Source organism: Lissotriton helveticus, chromosome 7 (genome assembly GCF_964261635.1).
Source record: "Lissotriton helveticus chromosome 7, aLisHel1.1, whole genome shotgun sequence".
NCBI classification, from domain to species: domain Eukaryota; kingdom Metazoa; phylum Chordata; class Amphibia; order Caudata; family Salamandridae; genus Lissotriton; species Lissotriton helveticus.
The window spans coordinates 382,955,234-382,979,367 of NC_136068.1; the positions used below are offsets into that span (position 1 = coordinate 382,955,234).

Below are 24,134 nucleotides of genomic sequence, written 5' to 3' on the forward strand. Positions count from 1 at the left end.
TACATCTTCTCCCTCTAGAAGAGTGGAATGCTACCCCTGCCACCAGAACTGGCGGGAGGGGGGGGGTAGTACTCCAAAGTGTTTGACACCTTACACAACAGGTTTTGATACAGCCATACCAAAGTTAGCATTAACCATGAGGATTATAATGCACTTAAGAGTATATGGTATGGCTATATCATAGAACAGCTATAAGGAGATGGTTCCGAAAGCTGCAGAGGGGCTCAGCTCATGTTAGGGCACCCTCTCACATAAAACCAAGCACTCTACCTCCAGGATTGTCGAGGTCTGCCCTAGGCGTGGCTTATAGGTGTATATGTGTTAATATATGTATATAGATATAGGTATACTATATCTAAGTAAGGGGTGATTACACCACCTTACCCAGGCTGTGTGAACAGACCTGTGGTGTCAGTTTAGAAGGCAAACCAGAGGTGGCACAATACATGCTGCAGCCCGTGGTATGCCTAGGGTGCACCTATGCCCTGGGTACCTAGGGTACACTATACAGGGGCTCACAAGGGTGACCCAGTAACCAATCTGGTAGTACCTAAAGTACATGGTATCAATTTAGAGAGAGAACAGCTAGGCTGTGTGCCTGATTAGCAGGGCCATAGCCAGACTAAAGACGAAAAACCAGAGAATCACAGCAAAAAGTCGGGGTAACCATAGGAAGCAGACCCTACTCTCCTACAGTATTCACCCTGTTCAAGTGCCTATCCAAGTCATCATCCGTTAGATAGATGTCATCGACATATGATAATGCCTCTTCATCATAGGTTTGTAGTAACTCTGTTACTCTGGCTGAAAATAATCCTGGACTATTCTTGAATCCCTGGGGGAGACAACAGAAGTTACGGTGTGTCCCCATGATTGAGAAAGCGGTCAAGTACCTGCTTTCAGGTGCAATGTTTTGACAGAAGAAACCGTTAGAAATACCTAATGTAGTTTTATATTATTTGAGCACGATGTTATTTATTAATGCTGTAGTGTGTGGATTTTGTACTGCAAAAGTTTTGCAACAAGAGTTTAAATGTCTGTAGTCCAAAATTAGACGATATGTATTGTCTGGTTTGGAGACAGGAAACAAAGGATTGTTCATTGACGAGGTGCATGTTTCAATCACCCCTTGGTATTTAAGTTGATCTAATATCTCCCTGACCTGTTTTTTAGCTTCTTGCTTAACTGGATACTGCCTTGGTGCAGCTGGTTGAGTTTTTAATTGGATTTTATGGCGAGGGGAATCCTCATCCCATTCTACATGATTTTTAGGTCTCGCACCTGCGATGCGGGGCGAAGCTCTGTCGCAGCGAGACCTATAGTTGGCGGCTGTGCTTACAAGGAGACAAGAGATGGGCACGCGCAGCATGCCGGAATCGGATCAGGTCGTGCGCGTGAACACGCGCTCCGATTCCGGCATGCTGTTCCCAGTCACAATGGATCAGGACATGTGCATGCATACACACACACAGACACACACGCGTACACACACACACACACACAGACACACGCACACACACACACACAGACACTTGCACACACACAGACACACGGGCGCACACACGCGCGCGCACACATCCCCCCCCACACTCACCGGGCTCTTTCCGCGTGTCCCTCTCTCCCTCGGCAGCCAGCGGGTCAGTCTCGGCAAGAGGCAGGGCTCTCCACGAGCACGGGAGCCCTGCTAGCTCACACGCAAATCTTCCGGCTGGCTTCACGGGCACAGGAGCGCGTGGTAGGCTCCCGTCTGCTTCCTGTCTTTTTGCGGCCCCGCCCCGTTCGAAACAGGTTGCCTGGCTTCCTGTCCAAGCCGGGCTGCGGCGGTGAGTTTTTCAATACCCAACTTGTTATTTATTTAATAGAGTGCCCGTAATGCTTGTTATTTAACCTTGCACTATGTGATCACTTCTCGCACTGAGCAACGTGTCTATTATTGTTGAAATTGCATACCTTTCCTAATATTTTGGAACTTGGTGATTACATACAACATGGTGTGTATTCTACTTCAGCTGTTTAGTAATTGATTTAAGGGTTAATTAATTGCACCATAATATGTTAAACTGAACGTTACAAAAGAAGCTGACCACATTGAAAATGTATTTTGGTTAATACATATTGTACTGCTGGGGTTCCTACAAGCCACACCGGACTGGATATACCATTTAAATGTTAGAAATACCTTTCTTTGGGAAATGTTCCTAGGTGCTGGATGTAATCCTCTACTATGGAAGCTTCCCTATCGAAAGCATTCTCTGCTTCCTTGCCTCCTGCTCAAACCCACTGAAAACCCACACAGCTTGCACACTGCCAATCTCAGGAGGGAAAACAGATGTTGGTCAGGCCTTGTCAGGGACATCTTCCTGCGTGAGAAAGGTTGTTTTGGGAAACAAAACTGTTGAAAACCTGCCGAACGTCACGTTCAATTTGTTGGCACAACAAGCAGTTCGCAATGGGAACCATATGATGTGAAGATGTTAAGAAATATATATTTGTGATATGTTTTCATATAATCCAGGGATGATACTTTTAGTCAAAATACAGGTACCTCAAACTGCTGTTTCCCTTTTTAGTTGCTTTCCAAATTTCCCAAATGTACTGCACCCTGCTTACCACTTTTGGACACCATGGAAACACAGAAACTCCAATATGCGCTACCCTCACACGTAGGTAATCCAACAGAACATGGATGTGTTCCAGAGAGGGGGAGATTGAAAGGATGTATCATGGTTTGGAAAAAAACTGACAACTGTCATGTCAGTGTGTTCTTCTGGCTAGCCGGTCACGGAAAGAGATGTCTGGGTAAATAGAATCCTTAGGTCATAAAGAATTTGAAAATGTATAGTTTCTATGATTTCCATATTGGCCAGAGTTTGAAATGTGAGATCAAATGACCTATGGACAGTGATTCTGCCCCAAAAAATTTATCTGCACTAATATTGCATAATTGATTTTGCAGACTAAATTACTTAGAAAAGCCCACATTTATTTGCTATAGCCAGAGGTCAGGCATTCTAGGTAACAGTTCCCTGTTTGGCATTCAGGTTTGTTAATTTGAGAAATACACCAAACAAAATAAGCACACATAACAAAATTAAAATATTAACACAGTTTTCATTATATTTCTAGGCTGCAATGAGATATTGATGAAGGATTTGCCCCAATGGATAGTGCTCAATATGCAGGAAAAACATACAAGCGTGTTCCTCCATAGCAGAAATGTGCAGCACCCCAGCAGTAAAATGGTTTATGCACAATGTGGACAAAAAAGTGAAGTCACAGAATTTAATGTTGCTTTTGCATGCGAGTCAAGTCTAGTATTCAACGTGGAATAGAACACTTCATAAAACATTTTTGGTCGAGCCTGGGAAGTGCTAAGCTGCTCTATGAGGCATGCTGTATTCCGTTGGGGACTTTCATCTCCGCTCACTCTCCACCCATATTTTTCATCGGCTTTTGTCACTGTCCACTGTAAACTGTGGCTGTTCATTGATCAATAGGTTTAGTAGTCCCTCCGTACCACTGCCTTGTCTTATTTTGTAACCTCCCATGGCAACACCCCCTGTTACCTGTGTTGTTACTCCGTCGGCTTTAATTACAGCTTCCGAGCACTATTTTCACAAATAGCTTCGTCCTGCCTGCTGTTGCAGGCAGGACACGCTCTATCCTAACGCTTTTTATAAAATGTTATAGCACGAAAGCATTCGCAATCCAATAGGTCTCGCATTTGCTAGAGTTTTAGCTATTGGCATTGTAAATTACAATGTCTTTTATTTATCTATTTTAAAAACAACACATTAATAAAAGGCATTGTCATTTACAATGCCAATAGCTCAAACTCTCGTAAATGCGAGAACTATTGCATTGCAAATGCTTGTTATATAATGCTGGAGCGTGGGCTACAGCCCATTTTCTGGCATAAGTGTATTTTAAATGAATTGGAATATGATTGGAGAAGGCTGCCATAATGATGTGTTCCCCATGTGGGCATTCCTGACAAATTTTGGTGGACAGTCTTTTTCAGCTAGAAGAATGTCATAACCCTTAGGCAGCTTCTCCCAAAAGAGTGCTCTTATCTTCCTAGTTATGTCCCCCTCCATCCGGAGCGTTACTTCATATAACTTATGGGGTATACTAACCCTGGTACCAGCAGTTTCAACTTGGATGTACTCATTCAAGTCCACTGTCTCCAGATGATCCTTCAAGAACTTGCGAGCTATGGTGACTTCTGCGTTGTCCAGCATTGTCTGGGCCCACTCCCCGTTCTTGAGTTGTGTCCTCAAGATCCTCGGCATGTGTGAATTTTAGACCTGCTACTTTCTTTTTGGTGAATTGGGTTTTCCTATTTTTTGGAACATGTTGATAGTCTTTGGACTTCACGCGTTCTTCCTTGTGTTCTGACCGTCCTCTTCTTTCCGATTTATGTGAGGAAGTCTGAAAGGTACAAGAGGAACGTGTATCAGTATCTTAATATCTATCAGGTTTTTTCAAATTATCCCTGTTCCTGAGGTTATACCTCTTTTCAGAGGGCTCCTTTTGAGGAGACCTTCCTCGGGATTGAGAACGCTTCTCTTTAGAAGTTTGTTTAGTATTCTCTGACTTCTTTTTGGGAACAGTGAGAGTGTTTTTAATAAAGACCTTTTCAGGACTCTCTGTTAGTTGTGGTTTGACTGGTTTCCCACCCAAACTATCTCTACATAGTTCTTCATAGGATTTTTCAATTATTCTGGCCAGTTCCTATGGTTGCTCAGTTACATCAAATTCTCTTAATGTTTGGAGGATCGCCATGGATGCTGCCTCGCCTTTAATATTGGCTAATAATATAGCTGAGACCTGTTTGAAATCTCTCAGTAGTTTCATACCTAAATTTAAAGCAGGCTCGGCCCCGTATTCATTTTGAATCTGTTCCAGGGCATCTGGTATTACCGCCATGGACGGAACACCATGTGTTTTTGTGTAGATTGCAGCAAAGACTGTACCCCAAGTGTCACGGTCTTCCAGGTGTGGTGCGATCCCCATTGGTAAACAGATTGTTAAAATCCTGTGTTTCTCATGAGGGGTAGTATGGGAAATACTGCCTCGATTTGAGTAATTGTTTGAGCTATCCAGAATTGAATTTGTTCCCTTTTTGCAGACAATTTACTAATGACTGATTGTATAGTCTGTGGTGTGATTTTATTTGTGTTCCCCTGGTGAGGGGTTTGTTGTGGAATCCTTATAGGAGGTTGGACTGTTAGAGTCCGCATGACATATTGAACCAATTGTCTATGGATTTTGATTAGTTGTTTTAGTTGAACTAATTGTTCTGCATCTGACATTTCTTTAATGGCAGGATGTGGTGTATAGCTGGCTAATACCGACCATGTTGCTCCTGGTCTTCCTAGTGGACCAAGCCTGGTAATGTGATTTTGATGTTGTAGGGAGCCTTTAAACCAGAGCACATGCTCTTGGTAAGTTAGTGGAATTTCAACATCCTCGAAAGGAGTGTATTCCGTTGGAGGTGTGATACTGGATTTGCTTCAGGGAAGATAATCCATGAATAGAATACCTCTGTCTGCCGATACTCATGCACCTCTATCACAAAAATTACCCTACCGCCTCTTGATGATAGGCCATTTGTTATAAGCTTTATAGTGATGGCTTTCCTTAAATTTTCCGGGTCGATTATAGCATCCGGTCGATCTCTTGGAAACCTGTAACGTCAAAGCCTGGTTGGGCTGCAGCTACCAGCTACTGCAGCTCCACCGGTTGAGTTGTAGTCTCTGTTATTTGACATTGTTTAAAGAAAGTTTGCAGAGCAAGTTTCAAGGAAACAAAGATAAGGTGCACAATATTTTGGAACACTGTATCCTTCAACGTTGAACAAACCAAAAACTAATACATAGGAATATAGGATTTTTGTCCTGCTCAGATATGGCAGATATTTTATCCTTTTACCCACTTCAGACGTCTTTGGAGTATTTTACGGGAAAAAGGGGTCTCTGTGAAATGCACGACTGAGTTACTCTAGTATCTAGCGTTAAATTAGTGCCTTACCAAACGTTGGGTGCCATGTAGTGCAGTTCCAATATTCCCAATAGGCTCTGCGCATTGGAATAATATATCCTATAGATTTGACGTAGGACTGAGGTCGACTAGGTCTCTATCGAATATATTAAACTTAATAGTGAGTGCCAGCTAGCTCAGAGGTCACTAGAATTTTTCTCGAATAAACAAGAAGGGTTTAGTTTCGGACAACCGCATAAACATGACAACTTTGTTTCCCAAGAATAAGAAGTATCTCTAGAGTCGCGGAAACAATAGATAGATATTTTACTCAGTCAATTGTGCATGCTTCGTTTCATCAGAGGAGCAGAAAAATAGAGAGACAGGCTTTTTCATTAAAAAGGTTTATTGAACAGTCTTCTTTCTCATGCAAAAGAAATGAACTGCTACAATCGTAATGCAGGCTGCAAAGTATAATGCGTACAGCAATAATAGTATTATGAAATAACACTGTAAAAGCATTGTATGGTTTCTAAACCATATATAAATACATACATACATAAATAACAATGGCTAAAAGTACTCAACTGGTGCTTCTAAAATACGTTTACCCCAAGGTACCTAACCTAAGTCTAGTACGAGGGAAGAAGTAGTTGTGGTGTAGCATAGGTTTAGTTTCTTTGCCAAGAATCTATCCAAGATTTCTCTTAGGGTCTAATCAGCTCCATACCCTAGTTTAGATTGAAGGAGCTCTGTCACGGACTCGATTTCCCATCACCCCGCAAGGGGAGCTTGGAAACACTGGAGCTGGATTCTCAGGGAGAGAAAGGACAGCTTCTCGATCAGTGCGTCAGCTGGAGGGTCGGCTTCCTTCGGCTCTTGCTGTAGCGAGCTGCGTCAGGCAAGTAGATAGTCGAACTGCTCCTGAACCACCTCGCGTTTGCTAGAGCGAGTGAAGGCATATTTAAACCTTGAAAGTGCCTAGTTTGACGTAAGGTTGGGCATAATAACGTCAGTAAAGAACCCCAAAGGAATGGTAGTTCTTTGAAAACTCCATGAGTTCATGGACAAATCAATATTCAAGCAAGGGGATGTCCCTGACTGCTTAAGCCGATTTTCCAAGAAATTGTTGTGGTTTTTCGGTACGGGTGGAAGTAGCCATGCCTGTATTTGGACTGTATGGGCTATGTCTAAATATGGGTATGATTTCTATGCCTATATTAGGGCAATGTGAATTGTACCTGTATAAGGGCATGAATCGGGAAAATTCCCTTGGTGCCTAAAACGCCACACAACAGTATGCAATGCTTTGTGTGGAAGCATGACTCAGCATATTTAAGTGTAAGTAGGGATGTGTCCATCTCCACCCTCCCATCCTGTCAGTGAAGGCCCATCCAGGCACTCCTAAGCTCTCTATTGTGTGTGGTTGTCTAAAAGGAATACATAAAACCCATGTGTCAGCTTCACCCAGTCATGTGGTCCAGAGACAGGCTGCAGGCATTAAATGGCTAAGGCTGGTGTTAGAAAGTGGGTAATTGGTAGGGGCAAATGTAGGTCTGCCACTGGCAATAAGGCCACTAACACATGGTACGACCCAGCATAGGTCTTAGAAAATTATTCCTATGCTCAACCCTTGGTAACGTGGCTGCGAGCAGACAGGCTTAACTTTAAAGACAGGTATGTAAAGCATTTAAAAACACCATTCAGTAAATAATTAAGACACAATACAAAATAAAAATCCAACACTAATTTATAGAAATAGGTAATATTTTTATCTTTTACATGACACCAAAACGAAAATAATCCACTGTACGGAACCAGAGATATGAATTTTTAAAGATGAGTCATTTTCTAGTGCTTAGAAACCCACAGTGCCCCTTTCAGTCATTTAGTTTTCTCTGACAGGGACACACCTTTAGAAATTGTTCTGAAGAATTTTCTCACCCCTGTGTTGTGCCGCCTTCTTCAGAAAGCGGGGTCCAGTTAGAACTCCTTCCTTAAGTTCTGCTTGCGGGTCCCAAAGTATCCAAAACACAATCCAAGGTTCTGTAATCTCCAAGAGGGTTCTTGAAAGTGTGAAACTTCAATTCCGCAATCCACTTGAACAAAACCCTGACAAATCCACTGATGGGTCTCCCCAGTGTAGATTTAGTTGATGATGTTCCAGTTGAGCTTCTTTTAACCTGTAGCCTTCAGGGAGTCCACTCCTTAGTTCTTTTCCAGCTAGATAATCCACAGGGCTGTAGTTTCAGATGGTGCAGTCTTGATAGGTCAGGCCTTAGAGTTCCTTGCACAGCAAAATCTTTTCAGCAGGGCACTTCCTGCTTCATTCAGTTTCAAGCAGCAAATCTGGAGGACTCTGCCCCTCTCAGATACTTATTCAAAATTATCTGGGTCACGCACTAGGTCACTTCTGACCAATGAGAGCAGGGTAACTCCTCATAGTTATGACCACATCCTGTAGAGTGTGGCATTATCTTGTCCCAGAGTGCACCATTCTTACAAATCCATAATGGCTGATTTTCCAGAAAGGAGGTAAGAGCTGGCTAAACACACCCCTGGTATGGATTATCTCCATGGCCTCTCCCCCTACCATCTCCACATACCTACCTTAAGCCTAGCCCTGACTCTGGGTCAAGAGTGTAAGAGTGAAACTGAAGCTCATGCCTCCCCTCTGCCTTTGAAGAGCATGGTTTACGACTCCACCCCCTGACCTGGCATTCCTATGGAACAACACACTGCCCTCCCAGGACAGTTGGTAACCCCAGGGGCCCTTTATCACCTCTTCAAAGCAGCATGGCTAATCCACTTATCTCTGACCAATCAGGGCAGACCACTGGAAGGCTGAATTTTGACTTACAAACAAGAAAGTCTTATAACTTCTTGTATGTACATTTTAGGAGAAATTCAACAATATAATATTGTTGGATTTACTACTAGCATTCTGGGAAGTCTTTGAATGGTAGGCATAGTCCTCTCCTATCAATTATTTATTAATCAATAACTTCCTACCATGTTAACCTATGGGCCAAGGGGTTTGCAATGGGGAAAATGACTAGTTTTCTAGCACCAGGGCTTATTAAAAAAACATATGTTATAAATATTTCCCTAATTTCTACAGGACCCCACCCCCTGTGCAACTAGGGGAGACTTAAGGGGTTCTGAATCTGTGGAAATATTGCAGATTCTATTTACCCAGTGCTCCTAGCATCAAAGTCGATTTTGAGCAGTACCTTACAGGGATGTGGAATTCCTGTAGCCCGATGCCCAGGACATATTGTTTGGGGTCAAGGGCAACAAGTTTTAATGTGTATTTTGTCCTTGGGACAAGTAGGCCCAACCCCTGCAGCACAAACCCTTTGATTGCCAGTTTGCAGTACCACATTATGGATCAGGGAAGGGCACTGTCTGCAGTTAAGGTAATATTTTTGTCCATATTAATGCTGTTCAAACTTGTATTTATGGTTCTTTAATTGAAAGCCTTTATTATCAGGGTGAGCACTCAAAGTAAATGTTGTAAGCTCTGACTGCACTACTGACAGTGGTTCCAGTATAAAAATGTATACACACATTTTTAAAGTTTAGCAATATGAGGCTATGTATAATGCTCCCAGAATGCTCTCTGATTTGATGCACATATTGGCAGAAGCCTGAAAGCAAGATTGATGATTCTTTGCTTTCAAAATAAAATGTTCATAAAAAATGAAAGCAGGAAAAATAATTTAGCCAAACTACTGTAAAATTTCAGGTACCATTTCTTTGTAGCATCATCATTTAGTAACATGTGTTGATGCATTCTTGTATTTCCCAACATATTTATAATGAAACATCAGTGTAACCAGTTTAAATATGGGACACAAAAATAAACAAGAACTGGCAAATCCAGTAGGTCTGAAATTGGTGGTCATCTTTTTAGTTTTATCAATGTGTGACTAGTTTTGGCATGGTTTTTGTAAAACCTTATTGGTGTGGGAGCTGTCGGGCTCTCTCCATTATAAAAAAAAAATTGGCAAAAGCAAAACTGTGTGCCAATATGCTCCCTGTGAAAGAGTATAATGCTGTGAAGCCAGCCAATACAGAGGGAGAGACAATTTTAATAAATGCAAAAGGTCATGACCAGCGCAGGCCAAATTAGGGGCCCACTTATTAAAGAGAGTCTCAAAAGTGCACCCATGATATATGTCCTTGCATTAAGTTCAGCTATACAGCTTTCGTGAATTCCCAAGAATTTACAGAAGTAGGACAAGAAATACTACTCCTAGAAAATATTTGTGAACTGCATTTTAGCATGAGCAAATGTGTATGAGTAGATTTGCTCATGCGAAAGTCTGAGCGTGTGCAAGTTCACTTTCCGTCCAACCACTTTTTTCCCAACTCTGGAAGAAGGTTTACGTCTGCCATTGTCAGGAGAACATTTCCAACATTTCTCTGCATGGGAAAAGATTAGACAAGAGTTGTTGAAAACCCTTAAAACATGCCAAGTTAGTAAGTTTGCACAGACTCAAACGGGCATTCCAAATCTGGAACTATTGCGTACCACTCCCTTCAGCCCCAGTATGTAGATCTGAGGAAACGTGGCAACGTAAGTGGATTGCAAGTATTCAAACACTATTATGGTATGATCCCTGGCATAATCAGAGAGGCTGTATCAGAGCTCTTATATAATGAGATTGCTGCCATAATTTGTCGCTGCACTACATGGCTCCAAAGGGACATGTGGATTTTGTTACAGGGCAAGTGGATTTATAAAGCAACCTGCCCCATGGACAAGTAGATATTTTATTAAATTCCATAACCTTGACCTAAAAACAATGTGAGGAGTAAAATGTGAAATTTCACTTTACCCAAGCATATAAAAACTCATTTTATAAGGGTGTACCTTATAGATAACGGACTCCCCACCCCTGGGATACCTAGGGGAGACCCTGGGGTTCCCTAAAATGCCAAAACACTGTAGGTTTCCATGTTTAAGTGTCCCTACCACCAAAGTCGAGTTTGAGCACAATTTACTTTTTAAAAGCAGTCCTGGCAGCCAGGCCGGTTTTAAACTGACCCCAGGCTTCAGCAGTGTACACATGCAAGTGCAGAAAAGCTGCTGGGCTCTAAACTGCCATGCCCCAGGATACGGGGGATTTTTAGGTAGTTTCAATCCCGTGCCCTATTATATACTAGGGGCTTATGGGGTAGGTCATGCCAATTACAGGGGTACCCCACCATAGTGTACCCTAGTGTATGTTGGGTGTCTTAACTGTATTCTAATGTGTTCCTTTCAGCTTGGCACTGGCCCTGGGCCTGGTTAAACAGAGCCCAGGGTTAGCCAGAGTCAGTTACCACCAGTTCCAGTCAGCAAAAAGTTGGATGACTTTGCAACAGCTGGAAAATGCCAACATTCTAAAAGTGAATGGAACAAATGATGGACAGAATGCTTAACAATGCAAACATTCACCCCCAGTCACAAAGATCTGGGTGTAATGCATTGTTCATTTGATCACCACACCACCCCAGTTTGGACCCAGCCATATGCAAATCAGTCTTGACCCTCCCTGTTCCTCATGAGAACAGTCCACCACAAACTGCCAAGCCAGATCCTCCCTGGGCCAGAAACAAGCACCCTGGGATCAGTTTTGGGGCATCATCACTCATCAGCCAGGCTAGACTGAATCCAGTGGCGCAGTGAGCACGGACCTACGTCTGGGCATACCTTTCAATACAGACGGTAGGACAACAAAGGCTGATCTTATAGCAGTCATATAACTTGGAGATTGTGAATGGATAAAAACCTTAAGAGCAACCTATAGGAGGACCCATCCATTGAGCAAAGTCTGAATAGGAATCAAGAATCTGAGAAGATCTATTAGATGCAGCTAAGTGTAACACAAAAATATTTTGGTATCTAGTGTCACATGGTGATCTAAACCATTTTATGAAACCCGAGGTCCTTATTCAGGCAAATGACTGGGTCAAACATTTTCAGGATTTTATAACTACCAGGCAATAACTGATGCTCCAGACACCCTTGTAAAAGTTTGTTTGGTTAAGCGAAAGCCAAATCTTGTGTACGTGGTTACTTTCTCCTTAAGAGAAACTGCAATAGATGTCAGAGCACAGAAAAATGCTAAAGTAACCTGGCCAGGGTAAAATCCTCTCTGATCTTTTCCTTTATGAATTGGTAATGTGGGATCAATACATAAATACTCTATCTAAAGCAATAGATGATGGGGCACCAATCCCAGATACCTTGAGGGTTGCAGAAATAGTTGCAATATACAACATGGGAAGCAGTACTGAACTGGGTAAATACTGACCCATAACCAAGATTGATAATCTTCAGAAAATGTTCTGCAAGCAGGCATTGGACAAACGTACCGCCTAGATTTTTATTTGTTTTTATTTATTTAAGAGTTATATAGCGCTAGCAAGATCCGAGGGTATCTGAGCACTTCACTGCTCACACACTCAGTTTACACAAAATAAAAGTAAAATCAGGACAGCAGATTTGAGTTCAATCAAATCATCGGGTGAGCATGAAGGGAGAGAAATTGCACGGAAGAGGTTAAAGAGAGCATGGGATGAAGAGTCTCTCAATGATAGGCAATTAATAACCTCCTAGTTGAGGAGTCTGTGGAGGAGGAGACTCTTTAGCTGTCTCTTAAAGCTCAAGAAGGAAGGGTTTGTCCTAATGTGTGTTGGTATGGAGTTTCAGATTATAGGGGCATTGCACGAGAAAGAGTATGCCAGAGTTTTTTGTTTATGGACTTTAGGTGGAATGAGGAGTAGGGTGTTTGAGCTTCTTAGATTTCTTGTCTGACCTTTTTTGAGTTTTGAGGCAAGGTAGGCAGGTTACCCGTGTGGAGCAGTTTGTGAGTGAGAGAAGCAGTTCTAAAGCTGCATCGAGATTCCATAGAGAGCCATTTCAATTCTTTCAGGGCGGGGGTATGTGGTCATATTGTTTTAATCACGTGACCATTCTAGCTGCTGCACTGAGTGTGGTTCTCAGGGGAGCAAGGTGAGAGGCAGCAGCTCCTTTTAGGGTGGCTTTCCCATAGTCTAATCTAGGGAGCACTAGAGCTTGCATGGCAGACTTGAGATCATTGGGTGGTAGGTAGGGTTTGATTTTGTTTAGCAGTTTCAAGTTGTAAAAGGCACTCTTCGCATTGTTCTTTATGTGGTTTTTCATGGACAGTTTGCGTTCCAGTGTGATTCCTATAGATTTGAGGGAGTTAGCTAGGTTAGATTGCAGTTAGGAGCATCTATGGAGTTATTCCAATCATACATCTGGGGTGAAACTTCTGATTTGGATATGAGGAGAATTTTGGTCTTGTCTCGGTTGTGTTTTAGGTGGTTACATATTGGTCTCCTTTGAGGGTGGAGTTTAGCCGGTGTATGTTTTCTAGTAATTCCATGTATAGCTGGGTGTCATCTGTGTATAGGTGGAAGGGGATGTTTGCTTCGTTGAGAATGACAGTGAAGGGTCCCATGTAGACATTAAACAGAGTGGACGAGAAGAATGAAAATAATATACTGAGCCAGTTGCAGGCCAGGTTTAGATGCAAAACAAGCACCATCGTTAAGGTTTTTGCTTCTTTTTGGTCGGGCGGACAGTAGTCGATATCAGCAGAGGCAACATATATCGTGCCTGTCGATTTATGGGATGCCTTTAATATGGTCCCTATCTGAACTAGGAATCCCTCCAGATCTTTTCTATATAAATAGGCGACTAAACATTGGTAATTTTGCCCAGGTTCTGTGGGGGCCCAAATGGAGAATTGACCAACAGGATTAAGGTTAAATAAACAAAAAGGCACCCACCAGGATTGTGTTTTGGCACTAACTCTTCAAACTAACTTCTTTTTGTAAACAGCTATACGGGCTACTTAAAAAATTGTGAGAATGACTGCTATGTTTTGGACAGTAAGAAAGTGCCTGATCTTCTTTTCGCTGATGACATCTTGCTTATCTCCAAAACACAGAAAAGGATAGGGATTCTCCTCCAACTGTTTGCCTCATTTTGCAGTACAAAATGTTTAGAAATATAAGTACAAAAGACGACATTTATGGCATTTAAGCCACACAAAAACTTCTGTGGCAAAATGACACTAGGTAACGCTCGTCTAAAAACAGTAACTGAGTTTGATTATTTGGACATCAGTTGGTCTGACTCACAGCACGAGTAAACAGAAAATTATTATTGAAACATACACCATGCTCACAGATTATATTTGTCAAGCCTGGTGTAACTCATCCGGCATTACCTGTCCTCGAGGTATATAGAGCTCAGACAGTTAGGGCAGCTCTCTAGCTCGAAGCTATCGGGATTTGCAATCTGTAAAGCCTTCAAGTAGGCAGAAAATGACTTCACAAATTCCTTGATGAGGCTTTCAAATAGTTCCCTGCTGGTGCCCATTAGACTTGATCTGGACCAGAACTCGATTGCTGGACATACATAATTAAGACCTATGCTGTTTTGGATGAGAATATAGTCGACGATGGAGCTCAGATCATATAAACAGGATTTTTTCAAAGAAATTACGAAATCACAGGAGATTAAGATCCAATAGCTGAGATATATAAGACATAAACTGACTTGAGGTTTGGAGATTATTGGTATAATACCTTATCCATCACTAGAACCACCTGCCATGCTGTTGATGAGCAAGATTTCGCATCGCGACTTGCTCGAGTCATGAACCTCGAATCTGTTGTAATCCTATAAACAAATTGTACGTTTTACTAATCTCCTTTATTTTGATTGTGCGTGTGTATTAGTGAAGCTTGCCTATGTGTTCTACTAATACAATTAACCCTTGTACCTAAAATGGCCGCTGCTTGAATTTTCGCTTCTGCGCATGCGTTAGTCACACTCACGTGACGTGACGTAGTGGAAATCTGGAGGGAAAGGGTGCGCATGCGTAATAGCTATAAGATGGCCGCTTAGCGTGATGACGAGGTGAAGCTTGCACCACTGCTCTTGTGATGTTGTCTGTTGCACTTACCTTAATCGCATAGCATATTTTTATAATGATAAACCTGAAGTACGAAATCATGATATGTAATACATTCATTTATTTCTATGTTTTAATTTGTTTTCGCTTACTTTTCATGTACCGCGGTGTTGTGTATCTGATGCGAGGCTCAAGACTCCATATTAAGACGATAGTCTGCGCATGCCCGAACTGTAGCTGTGGCATTGACAAAATGCCAACTGAAGGTCCCTGCCAAGATGTGCCTGGGAAGATGCACCTTCACCCAGCTATGAAACTGAAAATGTTCTGTACTTGATACATTTGTATACTTTCCTATTGTATTCTGTCGAATAGATCATGGGAACCCCAAATCTGCTAGGCAGTACCAAATATGAAAATTGAGACTTGTAGAAGTTTGTTCTGATTGGTGTGTTAACCTATCCTACTTGGGGACCAATCCAAATTGGGGATTCTGACACTTTGCAACATTCGGGGTGGTACACTGACCCAAAACAGTATATCTAGCCTAGGTTCAGCTAGAGAAATTGTCCTACTTGTCCGAATAGCTGACCTGTCACTGACCCAACGCACTCAATAGGTGACTGAATATACAGAGCGCTGCGGAGCACTCTGTCCGAATTTGACCATAGACTAAGGTTTTACTAAACCTAAGTGCTGGCGGAGCACTTTGCTGGGGAGTTCGCTAACCCAATCGGGGTTCAGACTGGTAGCTGCAGAGAGGGTGGAGCGCAGGCGTTGCTTCCGAACTGCGGGTGCTGGTCGTGCCTTGGTGGTCCTGTCCTGATCCGAATCTGGGTTTCCTGTCCTGTCCTGAGGTGCCCATTCTGCATCTGCTGTCCCATTGATGTCTGTCCTTCTGTGGGGTATTTCCTGTCCTTAACTGACCCGTGGCCAGGGTTGGTTTTCACACCAGTCTAGGTAAATATCGTTCTGAAACTCCTAAACTGCACCTTTCTATTTTTTCTGTCTTTGCTTCAATAAAGACATACCTTTGCATATGATAAATTTCCATGCTTTCCGCAACCATTGCATCTCATAAAGTCATTTGCATTTGAATTTCATAGCGTGTTCCTATGTTACCCTACCTTTTAGAAATCATTTTCTCCATTACAGTTTGCAATTTCCTGATGTGGTCTCTAATTTTCTCTCATAAAGCTGACTAAAGTAATTTTGATTTATAGCGTGCTTCACTTTTGTTCATTCTAATAGCTGTTTAGGATTCCAGAGTTCCTAGATATGTTCATAAAGTATACCCAATAGCTTAATTTTACTTTTGCATAAGCTTGCCCATTCATAAATGTCCATTTTTGCGTTACCATTTTTCTCCACTTAACGTGTTCCCTGTCTCATTATTACTTAGAAAACCTAAATGATTGCCCTTTCACTGTTCCTTTATGGTTATATGCTTTTTTTTGTTATCTTGACTATTGTCTGTCCTTTAACTGTAAGCCTAATGCTCTATGAAAACGAAAGCTAGATAAATCTTTTAAAACTTCCAGTTGTCCGTGGTCATTTTATAGAAAATCAAAGTTTAAATGTTGGGTTTGTATTTCTTCTGCCTTTCCTTTTACAGCTAGCTCCCTGACCCATCGTGGTCATAGGTACCCGTGACAGTGGTTGGTAAGTCGGGTACACTGGAAATAGTAGAAAGGGACTCACGATTATTGGTAGTAGATTGTAAGGTCATCTGATCAATGTAGAAAGTGAATTAAAGTATATGGGCCCGAGACCGAAGTGGTGAAAATATTGGTCGGGTGACCTGCGATCTCTATCACTGTGAAAGAGAGATATTGGTATTGTGCTCACGAGAGACTGTTCTTAAATATAGAGATCGGCCAAGTGACACGTACGTTCTGATCCATGAAGCACAAATACATTTTTGAGGAATATATGTACTTTATCTACTTCCCCTCTACCAGGCCCTATATATTAAGTTTAGGATAGGCACTCTACTGCTAGCCACTTTCACAAATATGTGGTCCAAGTTAGAATCTGAACTTAAGCTATGTAACTGTGTAGATTAATTGATAAAACTGAGGAGCATGTTCTTTTTTTGTATCGCATATAAGATGCCAAGTTTGAAGTGGATTAAACCGCTTTGTTTACTATTGGTTATAAGATAATGCCACCTTGCTTTAAGAATATGCAATCTTAACACTAGTACTTGTTTTTTGTTTGCAACTGCAAAATTATTGCAATCCACATTGTACCCAAGGGCCAGAGGATTAAAATTCGAATTGCAAACTGTCTAGTTTAGGAAATGTACTTTATATATAAACTATTTCACAGTTTTCCATTTGATTTCAATCTGTAATTTTTGTATACTACGATGTTAAAATGTATTTGTCGATACATGTTTTGTATCTAAACTGGCAATAAAGTAAAGTAAAGAGCCAGATGTATGCTACTTTCAGGGAAAAAAGTATTACGGTTTACAGAGAAGAGGAGCAAGATTGGTCAACAATTGACACCTGGTGCCCAGTTGACAATTCAAGTAGACCATGGCCATGTGGTTGCTTGTAAGCTACTACGCCAGCTGCCTACCAACAGGAAAATAATTGAATTTAAACTACTGCCAATTGAAGAATGAACTTTCAACGAAGTGACCCATGAAAAGTGATCGCTCTCGAATCCCAGGACAGTCATAGATTGGCATGTGTTACGAGTACCACAAGATGTGAAATATAAGATCTCCTCGTGCAGAAAGATGGGCAGAAGGAACCACAAAAAACAGGACTTGATTGCATGTAATCCTGGAAGAAGGACACTAAAGAGTAGGACATTTTCAGATGTCGCAGAACCAGTGTATCACTTTGAAGCAGCCCAAGGCTTTTGACCTGTAGACACTGACATACTGTGGCACACAGGCAAATCTGGTCTGAAGCGTGATACCTCAATACAGAAGAAATAATATTAAGAACATTGACAGGTGAGTGAATTTTGCAAACCTCAGTCTTACAAACTAGTCATGAGATGCTGCAGCGATAGAAGTAAAAAATAACTTTATTAGTTGAAACTGCAGTTAGACATTCACAATTTGATACTAGTTGCAAAGATATAGAATACAGTATAGCTCAACCCATAGTTATAGTTTGTGGATATTTTAGGTTTTTCAAGTTTTATAGTGGTCTGTTATTGATCCTAAAATGAAGAGTTTGGACTAAGTGATGTTGGCTGATCTGATCTAAATATCTACTTTGTCACTCAAAGACTACTTTTGCAAGGCTTATTTACTGACTTACAAAACTGTTCTGGGTGTTTGTTTGTTGACTGTAGTTTCAACCTTGGACCGTCACGAATTAGGCCTTATAATTTGTTTTCACTACCATTGCTTTGTTTCATTATAGTGGGGCAGTACAGCAGTCTACAACTACTAGCATTAGGAGGTGTCTATCTTCCAAGAGAAGACTTACCTTATAACAACATGATGAGAGTCAATTATTCCCCCATACTTAGTGCCTTTGAGATTTCCTGAGTTTCCAACGACAGCGCATGTCCTGCACAGGGCTTCCTCCCGTGGATCTTCAAGCTCATCAGAGGGTATCTCAGCAAAAAGTTTATCCAAAGCTTCCTGGACCTGGCCTTCATTACTGGATCCTTGTAATTTCTTTGACGAGAGTAAAGCATATAGAAGTATTAGCAAATTTCAGAGGGAACAAGCTAGGATTTAAAATAGATAAAAGACACAAAAAGGCTAAAATGAAAGGAGAAGCAGACTCTATAACAGGTGTTCACAAGTGGTAGGGATTTGAAAAGTGTTTGTTCTAGCTCAGTGGTCTCCAACCTTTTCTTTATTGAGAGCTACTGAAGTTCAATGAAACGCATTGAGAGCTACTAATATTATTAGTGTTGTATAATCTCAAATTCTTTAGAAGTATATTAATTCAGCCAAGCAAAAGCTTTATAATTTAATATGCTGGGCTGCACACAGGTGAGCTACTCAAAGGTAGCCAGAGAGCTACAGTAACTCATGAGATACTGGTTAAAGACCCCAGTCTAGCTTCTTGCACTGTCTAGAAAATCCTGATCTCACTTGCAAAAGCAGACAATGAGACGTGAGAGACTGAAGTCCGTTGATGAGTGTGCAAGAGTTTGAATGAAGTTTTTGTTCTAGAAAAGTTGAATTCTATCCATGTTTAATCATTCTTGATGTCATTCATGAAAATGAAGATAGTATAACACAGTATTGTATCTGTGACAACGTACGCAATGTTGGAAGAGACTATGATGGAGTGGCAGTAAAGGTAGTATCTTAACTGGGGAAATTACTATATTTTCAAAGTTTTGGTTAGGGCCAGTTCTAGGGCGGTGCGACCGATGCAGCCACACCTATCGCTAACCTCTGAATTGCCACTGTTTTAGAAATAACTTATGGTTTCAAAAGCACATGCTGCAGAGTTCCTCATGTGTGGGACAGTTTTCAGGCAACAATAAAAATGTCAAGATAACTCTGGCGATTCATGTTCCTGCTGGACAGAGATGAATTTTGTCTATTGACAGTTATGACTCATCATAAAGTAGCGCAGAGGGGTAATATGCCTGCTGAAAAGAACATGTACATGTAGATCACAGAAATGCATTTATATAAATAGCTCACAGGTTACTACTTTTGTCCCAGATATCCTTTAGTTACTTGCATTTCATTAGTTACAATTCTAATATACCATAGTGACCCATGAACTTGCAGATCTGCATGCAAACTGCAAGTAATAGTGTTGGAACCTTCTGTTTTTCACCAATCTTTCATCATTCTAATGTTGTTAAAAAGGGTTAGGGCCTGATTTAGATCTTGGCAGACGGGTTACTCCTTCACAACTGTGACAGATATCCCATCAGCCAAAATCTAAATTCCACAGGATATAATGGGATTTATATTTCGGCTGTCGGGATGTCAGCACCATTGTGATGTAGTAACTGTCCGCCAAGATCTAAATCAGGCCCCTTGTTTGGTTAGAAATACATTCTTGTTAGTAAAGGCAACACCAACCACTGTGGTACGTTTTAAATCTAGAGTTTGTGCTTCTCCAGACCAAACACTCTTAAAATGTAGTGCCTACTAGTATAGATGACGTGATTCCCTACACCTTGTAATCCTCATTGTCTTATGTAGCATTTTTTTATAGACTGATTAATATACATATGTCTTATTGTCTCTGGTTAATGTGTGTGATGTAAAGTGCTATGACTTCCTACACTGGTAAGGGTAGTGCTGTAAAACAAATGAAATGCATGTGAGAGAGGGGCTATGGAGAGATGAAGGGTAATATTGGAGCGTGGTAGTGAGGGTATCCATGAAGTGAGAGGTACCTAAAAATATTGTTGCACAGGACACCACCAGCGCTAAAGCTGGCCTTGATATGCAGTATTAAGACATGGTGATCCCTAAATATGCAGCCCCACCGCTTGCTTGTTTGTTCAGGGCACTTAATTTGTTGATAGATTTACATCTCTTTAATTGGCTGACTTGAGCATCGCCTTGATTTTTTTTTGTTTTTTAAATAAAGATGTTTGAAACTTGGCTAGCCTTATACCCAATCTTCAATTCACAAAGAAGAGGGTCCCGGGTAAATCAAACCTGCCCCTGAAATAATTTCAGGTGCAGACACAGTGCAGGAGCTGGATGCAAATGTTGCTGTTAATGAGACTAAGGGCGAGAGGGAAGCAGGTCCAGGGCCAGAACTACCTGTGCAGTCAGACAATCCAGTTGTACCAACTGAAACAAACCATTCATTACAACCACCTCGAATATCGCCTTATAGAGGCCCAACTTTCAAAGTAAACTTCTCATCACAGCCACCTCGAATATTTCCTTTCAAGGGATAAACTAAAGAAGCCACAGTTGCAACCGTTGAAAACGGATCAAGGAGTGTGTGTTTAGACTCCATTAAGGAGCTTTACAAATCACTCCATCTCTGCAAGACACACTCAAAGAGTGAGGAGAATATTTTCAGAATGGGAGCTAGCCGCAATAGATCTTCTCCCATACCCCAGCTTGAAAACTCAGTCTCTGTAATGGCTGCACCAGATATTACACCTGGAGCGCAAATCACGGACACCCGCAAAGGGACTTGCACACTTCTCTGCCCAGACTATATTTCCAAATGTCCATTTGATAGCCTGAATCAGAGCAACAATCTGAAACTCACTCGACTGATTCCCTCACTCAGGGGACAGGGAGTCGCAAATACGGACATCATCTCGATCAAGCTCCTTGACTCTGGTCCTGGACTTCGCAATGAAACCCCTAAAGCAGAGGTCTTCAAACTTCTTTGCTCTGAGCCCCCCTCCCACCCCACAAAGCAAAATGTTTTTTGGGTCAGGCCCCTCTACAAAGCTTTATGGCAAGGATTGGGGGAGCAGGAGGGACATTTATTTTATTTATTTATTTATTTTAGCAACTTATAAAGCGCCTGGTGACCCGAGGGCATCCCCGCGCTATAGAGATTAAATCCTGCTGAGGGGGATAAGGGAGAAGGGTTTATTTAGGAAACAGGAGGGTTTTAAGTTTTTTCCTGAACGTCAGGTAATTGGGCTCCAGTCTGAGGGAGCGTGGGAGGGAGTTCCAACCAGTGGACGCTTTTACAGAGAAACGTCGGCCTCCGGTACGTGTCCTCTTGAATTTGGGGATATTGGCCAGGTGCTCGTTCTCAGACCGTAGAGCTCTCGGTGCTATGTAAGGGGTGACCAAGCCGCTGAGAATCGCAGGTCCCGAGCCATTGATTAGTTTATGGGCCGTGCACATGGCTTTAAATTTCACCCTTTGGCGGACTGGGAGCCAGTGCAGAGCCTTAATAGCGGGTTTGGCGGATACTCTGGGAGGTACGCTCATGATTAGGCGAGCTGCTGCATTCTGGGCTCTTTGCAGTCTCTCTAAGGTAGCTTCCGGCGCACCCAGGTAGACCATATTGCTATAGTCTAACCGTGATATTATGAGGCCCTGAACTAGAAGTTTCCTGGACACGGGCGGTAGAAGGGGGAAGATTTTGCGGATAGTCCGCAGAAGCCCAAGACAGGTCCCGGCCGTTTTGGCCGCTTGGGTCTTCATTGAGAGATCGGGTTCTAGCCAGACTCCGAGGGTCTTGATTTCGTGTTTCGGGGTGGGGATTTCCCCGAACACGTCTGGCCAGATCGCCGGGGGGATGGTCGCCCATTGTTTGCCCATGAGCATCACTTCGGTTTTGGAACCGTTAAGTTTCAATGACGATTCGCACATCCACCCGTGAATTTCGGTGAGACAGTTTGGTAATTTGTCTGGGTGGTCGTCTAGTTGGGATAGGGAGACGACCAATTGTGTGTCGTCAGCGTAGCTCACGATTTTTATCCCGAATGGTGATACCACATCTTCCAAAGGGGCCATATACACGTTGAAAAGCGTGGGGCTCAGGGAGGAGCCCTGAGGAACCCCGCTGGTGAGTGGAAGTGTGGACGAGTGGTATTCACCGTCCCAGACCTGGAACGTGCGTCCGGTGAGAAAGGACTCTATCCAGCTGAGTGCCATCCCGGTGAGCCCTGCTGTCGCCAACCGATGGAGGAGGACACGGTGGTTGACCGTGTCGAAGGCGGCACTCAGATCCAGGAGGATCACTGCCACTGATCCTCCTGAGTCTAGAATGCGCCTTGCTTCCTCGATGACGGCAAGAAGGGCGGTGTCTGTACCGTGTCCCGGACGGAACCCGGTTTGGGATTGCCGTAGGATGTTATTTGTCTCGAGGAATCGGGAGAGTTGACTATTCACCAGTTTCTCGGTAATCTTGCTAATCCCCGGGAGGAGGGATATGGGTCGGTAGTTTGCCATATCAGTTGGATCAAGCTGAGGTTTTTTAAGGAGTGCCTTCACCACTGCACTTTTCCAGCTGTCGGGGACTGATCCTTGTGCAAGTGAGCAGTTGATAAGCTCCGTGAGTGTAGGGGTGATAGCGGGGGCCACGTTTTTGAGAAATCTCAAGGGTGCAGGGTCTAAAGGAGATCCGCTTTTTATTTTATTCAGGGTTGCTTCCACCTCGTTAGGCGTTACTGGCCTGAATGTCTCAAGTTGGGGACATATTCCCGTCTGACCGGGGGGCTGAGTAATATTTCTGCGGGTGGGGGAGCTAGGAAGAGGGAGGGATGTGAGGATACGGGCGATTTTATTGTTGAAATATGTGGCTAGGTCATTGCTTCTGTCTACCTGGGGGGTGGTGGACAAGGGAGAGATGGGAACTTTCAATAGCTCCTTCACGATGAGGTAGGATTCCCTAGAGGAATTTGAGGCTTCCTTTATCCGGGTGTCATAGTGGGAGGCTTTGGAGAGCTTAATAGCAGTTTTATAGATTTTGACTGAGGAGTGGTAGGCCTCTTTGCTGGCATTATGCCAGTCTTTTCTCCAAAGCCGTTCGGCTCTTTTACAGTTTTTGCGGAGCTGACGAAGTTCTGGGGTGAACCACGGTGCAGAACCCGTGTTGTTGGTTTTGTCTTCGCGCATTCTGAGTGGGAGCACGGAGTCAAGGGAGGTCGTGATCCAATTTCTGAAGTTACTATCGGCGTTGTCCGGGATATCTTCATGAATCGGGGCAGTAGATATCAGGGTATTGGCCCATTCTTCAATGGGAAGTTTGGACCAAGTCCTGCCTCTGGTGAAAGTGGGCAATTTCTGAGGTTTCCTAAGGGAACCTGGAAGTTGGAATAGGACCAAGAGGTGGTCCGTCCAGGGAAGGGGGATGGAGTCTATTGTTTGCATCGCGGGGGAGCTGGTGAAGACTGGGTCCAGCAGGTGGCCTTTAATGTGAGTGGCTCCTGAGTTAAGGAGACGGAGGTCCGAGGCCGCTAGTTCAGTGATCAGGTCGACTACTCCAGAATCTGAAGTGTCTTCGAAGTGGATGTTCAAGTCTCCCACTAAAATAAAATTCGCGACGGAGTGAGCCTGTGTAGCTACAGTGTCTAAGAGGGCATTGGGAAAGGAACCAGGGTGGCCGGGGGGACGGTAGACTAGAATCCCTGAAAGGGAATTCGTAGGGTCTAGTTTGATTGAGAATTGAAGGCTTTCAGAGTCTGAGATTTGTGCGTCGCTGGAATTGCAGATGAAAGAGTCTCGGTAGATGATGGCAATACCTCCACCTCTACCTAGTGGTCGAGGGAGAGACTGGATGAGGAATCCAGGTGGTGTGGCTAACACTATGTCCGAGTCAGAGT

General features: G+C 42.8%; 1 protein-coding gene across 2 annotated transcripts in view; it reads right to left on the bottom strand.

Moving 5' to 3' along the window:
- The window catches only part of LOC144768497 (CMP-N-acetylneuraminate-beta-galactosamide-alpha-2,3-sialyltransferase 2-like), a 496,260-nt gene that overhangs the window by 182,885 nt on the left and 289,241 nt on the right, over window positions 1-24,134 (bottom strand). For both annotated transcript variants that reach the window (XM_078652207.1, XM_078652208.1), the window contains exon 3: window positions 18,380-18,573. In XM_078652207.1, coding sequence (XP_078508333.1) covers window positions 18,380-18,573 — 194 coding nt within the window. The remainder of the gene's footprint in view (window positions 1-18,379; window positions 18,574-24,134) is intronic.